Below are 8,739 nucleotides of genomic sequence, written 5' to 3'. Positions count from 1 at the left end.
CGGAGGTCGGAAGAGGCGGCGGGGGCACCGTAGAGGCCGGACAAGCATACTCATCAGCGGAGTAGCGGAGACTCGGCCGATGAACACCCATGCGTGCACGAGTAGTAGGACCGGCGGGTGGTGGTGCAGTAGCCGGAGAAGCAACAGGTGCCGGGGGTGCGCCGGGCACTGGCAGGCGGGGCGACCGCCCCGACGAGGCTGGTGAAGAGGCCGGCGAGTCCGGCGAACGGGTGGGCGAGCCTGGCAAGGCGGGCAGGGAACCCGACATGGCCGGTGATGCCGGCGAAGAAGCCGGTGTAGCCAGCGAAGAACCGGGCGTGGCCGGCGAGGCCGGCGAAGGCTCAGACGAAAGCAGCAGAGGAGCCGGCGAGGCCAACGGTGCAGGAACCAAAGGGAAAGGTCCCAGTGCATCACGTCGACGAGTAGAGCCAGACAAGGCGTTATCCTCTCCAGCGGGTGACATCTCCAATTGTTCCTGTGCAAAAGGAAAAGAGCACTCATCGAAATAAACATGCCTAGAGGTGATGACATGGTGAGACACCGGATCATAACATCGGTATCCTTTAGTGTTAGCCAGGTAACCGAGAAAGACACAAGGCAAGGAACGAGGGGCAAGTTTATGAGGGGCGGTGGCTGCGACACTAGGATAACAGAGGCATCCGAAAATGCGAAGACCGTCGTAGGATGGAGGAGACCCAAAAAGAAGATGATGCGCGGTGTAGTTCTAACGGACACAACACGGACGAAGGTTAACGAGGAGGGTGGCGGTGGCAAGGGCATCCGGCCAAAACTAGGGTGGCATGTAGGCGTGAAACAGAAGGTGCGGATGCAGTCATTAAGAGTGCGAAGAACGCGTTCTGCCCGACCATTTTGCTGGGAGATGTATGGACAGGTTAACCGAAAGATGGTGCCGTGGTTGGAGAGAAGTGTACGAATGGTGATGTTATCAAATTCCTTCCCGTTGTCAGTTTGGAGAGCATGGATGGGACGACCAAACTGTGTAGACACGTAGGAGTAGAAGGCGAGGAAAGTGGCGGGAACGTCAGATTTCCGACGAAGCGGAAAGGTCCACACAAAATGAGAGTAGTCATTGAGAATAACAAGATAGTATAGAAAACCAGAGTTACTTGAGATAGGTGACGTCCACACATAGAATTAATTCAAAAGGATAAGAAGCAACTGTCGAAGAAGAACTAAACGAGAGTCTAACATGTGTACCCATGCGGCATGCTTGACAAGAATGAGCATCCGCTTTATTGCATGAAAAAGAAAAATCCTTGACTATTTGACGAAGTGCAGTGGAGCTAGGATGACCGAGACGGGCGTGCCAAAGATCGATGCCGGCGGAAAGAGCGAGAGGTCCAGTGTGTGATGACGATGAAGGTTGGATGGGGTACATGTCGCTGGGACTATCACATCGGTGAAGAACCATCCGGGTGCGGGCGTCCTTAACAGAGAAACCAACTTCGTCAAATTCGACAGTTACAAAATTATCACGGGAAAGATTACGAACAGAGACTAAGTTCTGAATAAGTTGAGGAGACACGAGCATATTATTAAGAGACAATGGCCTAGACGTAGAAGAAAAAGGATTAGAGCCAACGTGAGTAATGGGAAGACCAGCGCCGTTACCGATGATGATACGAGAAGATGTGTGAACAGGAGACGCGGAGGAGATGTTACCCAGGTAGGCTGCCATATGAGATGATGCACCGGCGTCCATGAACCGGTCGCCACTACCGGTGTAAGAACTGGGCCGAGGCGTGTACTGCAGCGCCGAGAGCAGAGCCGGGTCGTAGGAGACCGGCGGCGTGGGGTAGCCGGTAAACCCCATCACCCCCACCCTCCCCCCCACCGGGGTTTGGCGCGCCATAGACAAACGGTGCAGGGTAGGGGGAGGCGGTGGTGTCGGAGCGCCGAGCTGGGGGACGCGTAGAAGGCCTGGTGTGCCGCTGGTCGAGGCCCGAGAAGTCCTGGAAGTGGAGCGCGGGGAACCGGCATTGTATAGGCGTGTACAACCCCGATCCAGGGATTGTGGCCGGTGCCCCATGGTGGCGAGGGAAGTTGATGTTGCTGGCCACCACCACGCTGCTGTCCACCGCCGTTGTTGGAGCGGTTGCCATGGCCACGGTGACCACCACGGCCGCGCCGGTCGTCCTGGTTCTGCTGCTGCTGTTGGGGCAGAGGCACCGGCGCCGGAGGCCGAGGCGGAAGGGCGCCGTAGCCACCCGCACCAGCGGCTGCTGGAGGCACCGGTGGGCGAGGCTGCGGAGGCAGCGGGGCGCCGTGGCCCCCGGCGGGAAGTGCTGATGTAGACCCGCCGTGGGAATAGTCGGCGGCGAAGGTGGTATGAACCGCAGGAGCCCGCAGGTTCTTCAGGTGACGCTCCTCAAGACGTAGATAGGCCACCGCCCGTTCATAAGTAGGGTTAGCCATAAGGGTAAGATTGGACGCGGCATTACCGAGATCTTCGTTTGAGGCCGGCGGTGAGGGTGGAGAGGAGGAGCTCGTCCCCAACCTTGAAGCCGACGTCGTTGAGCTCGTCGGAGAGAGTCTTGAGGCGCATGCAGTAGGCGTCGATGGAGGAGTCGTTTTGGTGGCAACCAAAAAACTCCTGCTGCAAGAAGACGATCCGTTGGAGCTTGTTGTCGGTGAAGAGGCCGATGATCTTCGTCCACACCGTGTAGGCATCATCACCGCCGCGAACAATGGTCTGAAAGATATCCTTGGACACTGTGAGGAAGAGCCACCGGATGATGGTGGCGTCAACCGCCATCCAATCCTCATCGTGACGCATGGCGAGGAAGTCGGTGGTGCCGTCGATGTGGTCACGGAGGTTGTACTCACGGAAGAGGAGGTTAAAATAGGTTTTCCATGCATAGAAGTTGGCCTCCGTGTGGGATAGCTTGATCGGAACGCGATCAAAGATTGGGACATCGCGGATGTAGGCCGGGTCAGGGAGAGAACCGACCTCGGAGGAGGAGGCGAAGGGGTTGCTAAGGTCAGAGCGGCTGGAGTGCGACATGGCAGCGATGGAGGGAGGGCTTCGGGAGGTTAGGGTTTTGAAGAAGTAGCGGTGCAGCTAGGGTTAGGCGGCGTGCGACGGGATGGAGGCAACGCGCGGCTGGGGAGGGTAGCGAGGCGTGGCAGAGAGGCTAGCGACGCACAACTAGGAAGTGGGAGCGAGGCAGCGGTGGGAAGGATCGCAAGGTGGCGTGGCGATCTAGGTAGAGGCGTGCAAAGGCAGGACGCGGCAGCGGGAGGAGGGATCGCGCGGGAGCAGCTAGGGTTGCGACACGCGGAAGGTCCTAGTTAGGCTGATATCATGTAGAGGATTAGAGAATTCGTGCAACTCACGATATATTGATCGGGTGCATATGCACGTATATATATAGGTATAAGGGTAACCACGTCCTCAATTATACAAAAGAGAAAACGGCTTGTGGTAAAAAAAATATACATGCAATATACATATCTCAACAATAACCACTGCTCCATCCATCTACCGGATATATATGCCCGTGGCTTGGCCGTTTTCGTAGGTATTGTACACGTCTCCGGCCGTGGCGAACGTACGTAGGTGCCACTGCCACCACATCATCCCTAGTTCCTGCCGTGTACCCCACGTGTCCTTGTCCACTGCCACACGCCGGCAGCTCCGACGTCCGAAAGACATGCCACCGCTTAAGCCCACTCTTCATATAGTCGCGCAGCGCACCCCCTACAGCTCCGTGCTCTGGCATACAGTGTGGCCATAGTGGTGAACTGACAAGAGCTACTGCGAGCAAGGCACGCCGGAGATCCAGATGGGCTGCAACGACAAGTGCGGGTGCGCCGTGCCGTGCCCCGGCGGCACGGGCTGCAGGTGCACCTCGGCGAGGAGCGGCGCGGCGGCGGGGGAGCACACGACGTGCGGGTGCGGCGAGCACTGTGGGTGCAACCCGTGCGCGTGCGGGCGCGAGGGGACGCCGTCCGGGCGGGCGAACAGGAGGGCCAACTGCTCCTGCGGCGCGGCCTGCAACTGCGCTTCGTGCGGCTCGACGACCGCCTGATCGATGGCCGACGCGTCGACGCGCCACTAGTCGTGAACTGATGCACTAGTAGTAGAGCTAGCTACTGAGTTAGCCATAAATAAGTGCCGCTGAGCCGTGATGAGTCATATGTGGGCGCGTCGTGTGTATTACCTACCCACTCGCATCAGTGTGTAAGAACGAATAAATAGTTTCTGTGAGTTATTTTCTTCGTTCCTAAACGTACTTGAAGTCTTTTGGCTTGTTACAAGTTTTACTTGTTGCAAAATATTTGTACTTCTTCGATTTTCTTAAGAAAAATGACCAAGTCTAAACAAAAATCTATTGAGATCTACAATATAAAATATATATAATATGAAAATATATTCTCATAGTAAATTTGAGGTTATAGATGTCTATATATTTTTATATAGACTTAATAGAAAATGCAAGAATAAAAGATTTCATTGCTTAACCATTGTGGTTAGACTACAGCGAATGAGGGACCCGATCTAAGCCACATCGGAGTGCGCTTGTTGTGATACCCAAACTGAGCAGGACCATAAGCCACACAAGACCATAAACCACATCATTGTTGTGATAACCAAGCTGAGGAAGACCATGAGCCACCTCTCTTTGTCGGCGACCCATGAATTCGTCTTTCCTCTGTTGCTCCGGCGAGGAGAGGAACCCGGTTGCCTGGTTTAGGTTATGAGTTTTTCGTTGTTTCTAATTTCATAGATGGGGCACTTAGGTGGATGGCGACGCTTCTTATTCCAGTTTGTGTTTTGAGCTCTGATCTTTCTCGAGTTCGTTCATGGACGTACTTGACGGAGCCCTAGAGTAGATTCGTGTAGTCTTTTTGGGGCGATGAGATTTGGTCTTCTTGAGCCCCAGAGTAGATTTGGTCTTTTTGATAGTCTTCTTGACGGAGCCCTAGGGTCTTTTTGATAGTCTTCTTGACGGAGCCCTAGAGTAACAAGATTTGATGTCAGATACTTTAGATTTGTTTAAGGGTGCAACAACGGCGGCTTTAGGATAAGATTTGTTGAAGGGTGCAACAACGGCGGCTTCAGGATACTGGTCCTTAGGGACCCGTACATGAAGACCTCTCAGCTGTCATCAACAACATCAATCAAACCGGCTCTGATAATAGCGACAGTGACACGGCGGCGGTTCGTTCTGGCGATGGTAGTGGTCGTTCAGTGGTTTTAGAAAGTGGCATTGACAGCTTATTCTGAGAATGGCAGTGGTCATTTTTTTTAGAATCTCGATGTAGTTTTATTATGTTTAAGCTGCTCTATACTTCCGAGGAACTTTAATAATAGATTGGATCGTTTTTGAAAAAAAGGAAGATCATAAGCTACACCGTTGCACGAGTGACATATGGTCGAGATGGTAAAGTTTCCATCCAGTGGAAGAAGACGTTTTATATCACTGATGATCCCACTATTTTGCGAGCTATCAGCTTCTATTTCTAAGACTTAATCAAATTCAATGAAGTTTGACTTAGGATAATTCTAAAACTTTAATTATTTCTAAACAGAAGAAGGTATAAGATTTGTTTTGAAAGAGTGAGTAATTGGTTGCACGCTTTAGGCCAACAACTAAAAAGGGGATTGAATTTAGTTCAGAAACTCATTAATTTGATCAAATAAGGTCAAAATCGATCCGGAAGGTAAAAAGCCGATGACGTGGCTGCCATGTTAGCGTACCCTTTGCTTGCTGGCTTACTAACTTATTTATGGGGACCTTTTTATAAAGTGGCCGGTTTTCTATGGAGGAAAAATAAAATAAAATGCAATGTTATGAATGGGACTTGCCAAAGCCGATCCGGAAGGTAAAAAACCGAAGACGTGGCTACCATATCAGCATACCCTTGCTTGCTCGCAAACCAACTTTTTTACAGGGACCTTTTTACAAAGTGACTGCTTTTTTTTCATAGCCCAGCTAATGGCGTATGAAGGAAATAAAATAAAATAAAATGCTATGAATGGGAGTTGAACCCACGCCGTGAGAGAGGATAATGGCCTTGATAACCGGTAGGGAACACCTGATTTTGTATAAGAGAAGCTGATTTAATATATTTTAATGATTTCGTGCCATCAAGCAATCGCAGATACGTGATCAGGTGATGATACCAAGGGTATATATTGCACTGTTATATTTTCTCTTAAGGTGACCTTATATATTGTTATCTTTTTCTTTTTGTGAGGGAGCTTGTATATTGTTCTGAAGATGTATATATATTATGGTTGGGATCTTAACGTTACCAACATTAAGTAATGTAAGCCTTTGAAGACACAAAATACTTTGAATTCTATAGCAAAATGGCAGCTCATTGCAACGGGAGAAAAGAAAACTATTACCGAAAGTTCCTACCAAGGATCCTATCCTATTGGGTATTTGTTCCCCGCCTTTTCCCGCTAGGATCAGAAATCTTATATTTTTCATATCCATATACTATTGAATCCTTGGGGTTCTAGAATCCGCCTTACAATTTCCAATGGCCATGCCCACATTTGATGCATCATCAAGATACATTATCACTCTCAATTCCGTGAAATCAGGAACATCTTTTTAAACTCGTGCACATATTTGAAATCATGAATATTTTTTAGATTCGTGAACACTTTTACAAATTTTTGAACAATTTCTAAAATCAAGAACACATTTTGAATTCATAAAAAAATTATACTATTTGCAAACATTTTTAAAAAATTGTGGACATTTTTTAAAACAATTTCCGTGAATAGCGAACATTTCTAGAATCAATGATTTTTTTAAATAGGTAGAATCATTTTTGAAATTCACAAACATTTTTCTGATTTAACGAACACTTTTCTTATTTAACGAACACTTCTTGAAATGCAAGATCATTTTCTGAACCAGTGAACATTTTATTAATGAATAAACTATTTCGTAAGTCATGAATAGTTTTTTAATTTTTAGGATATTTTTCCACTCATGAATATTTTTTGAATTTACAAAATTTTGTTCAATTTCATTAACAGTTTTTAACACACGAACTTTATAAAAATCATGAACATTTTTTTATTTCCTGAACATTTATTTTTGAAATTGCAATCTTTTTTGAATAAGCAAACATTTTTTACAAAATCGCAAACATTTTTGGAACTGACAAACATTTTATTTCAAAATTATTTTTTATTTTCGGAACAATTTTGAGGTCCCAAATTATTCTAAATAAATAAATAATAATAAAAGAAATTTAAAAAGACCGTCCAGACATGGGCTGCCCCAAACAGGCGCGTTGCGTCTTCTCCCAGCGCCAGAGCACGGTATAGAAAGTACATACTGCATGGGCCGGCCCAGGCGTGGATTGCCTTGTGTAAAACATGTTTTTATCACTTATAGATGGCATTGGTTTATTGAGAAGTGTTCTCACTTGCTCTTGACTTATCACTTGAAGACATACAGATAGGTTAAGACTGTCAAGGTGTGATCAAAGATATCCACGGAAATATGGGTGGGCTACACTCTAGCATTATTAAGGAGATCAATCTTACATCTCAGCAGTTCTCTCGTTGTTCCTTCATCTTCGAAGGAAGAGAAACTAATCTTGAGGCACATAGCCTCGCTAAACATACTCTAGGCTTTTCTTTAGGACGTCATGTGTGGCTCCTTTATCTGTCGGATCTACATTGTATTCCTATGAACTTTTATAATCAATAAAGTCAAGTGTGTTTAGACTCATTTTTTTTATATAGATGGCATTGGTGGGTAATATTTTATATTTTTGTGGCAATTTTCATGATGTACCGCCAGAAGCAATAGCCTTTTTATTATAAGGTATATAGATATAGATATAGATATAGATATAGATAATGGTCAGCATGCAATGCTCCCTTTCCATATGTTTTTTGAACATATGTTTAAAAGAATTAGCTGAATCTTTTTTCTTGAGGCCCTAATGAACTGAATCTTCATCTTGTAATATATAATATCCGCTTCATCATTTTATATAAATGTCTTAATGTCCTACTGGTTAGCGAGCCCTTTGCTACACCCAAGGGCATGGGTTCAAATCACGTAGAGTTCATGTTAAAAAATTTACCCTGTACACCGGCGTGGCAGTCACGTGGTCGGTTTTTTACCTCCTAGATTGGTATTGGCCTTATTAGATAAAATTTGTAAGTTTATGGACTAAATTCGTTCACTTCCCGAGTTCTTGGTCTAAAGCGTGCTTTTAGTTTAAGTTAATACCTCCTAGATCGGTATTGACCTTATTAGATAAAATTTGTAAGTTTATGGACTAAATTCGTTCACTTCCCGAGTTCTTGGTCTAAAGCGTGCTTTTAGTTTAAGTTAATGTATGACTAATGACGCATTTCACTCTTTTTGAAACAGGGGAAGTACATAAGTTTGTTGTTCATCCATACCCATCGGGTAAATATCATGCACATGCCCATACCAATGGGTACCCATCAGGCTGCTCAACACAATGTCGATGGGTGGTGGCGTAATTGCTAGTCCATTGTATGGTGGAGACTCCAACCACCGAGAGGTTTCTATGGTTGAGAAATTGGTTGTTGGGAGGAGGATGGAATGAGAAACGAAGCCAATTACATACAAAGACTTGGTAGCTTAGTATTTATTACACATGTGACACACCGATAAGACAACCGAGGTAGGGTGGGCATACCATGAACACAAAATCTACCCATGCCTTGCCGGGTAGGATTTGGGCATTGCCCATGGGCGTGGC

General features: G+C 47.0%; 1 protein-coding gene across 1 annotated transcript; it reads left to right on the top strand.

Annotated features, from left to right (window-relative positions):
• The first annotated feature begins 3,742 nt into the window (after nt 1-3,742).
• Nucleotides 3,743-4,252, top strand: LOC119291823 (EC protein III). Its single transcript, XM_037570656.1, has one exon. The coding sequence runs from the start codon at nt 3,807-3,809 to the stop codon at nt 4,050-4,052; it is 246 nt and encodes an 81-aa protein (XP_037426553.1). The 5' UTR covers nt 3,743-3,806; the 3' UTR covers nt 4,053-4,252.
• Nucleotides 4,253-8,739: the final 4,487 nt, after the last annotated feature.

This window comes from Triticum dicoccoides, chromosome 1A (genome assembly GCF_002162155.2).
Source record: "Triticum dicoccoides isolate Atlit2015 ecotype Zavitan chromosome 1A, WEW_v2.0, whole genome shotgun sequence".
NCBI lineage: Eukaryota > Viridiplantae > Streptophyta > Magnoliopsida > Poales > Poaceae > Triticum > Triticum dicoccoides.
Note: the sequence above shows the minus strand (reverse complement) of the source record. Positions and strands in the feature narration are given on the sequence as shown.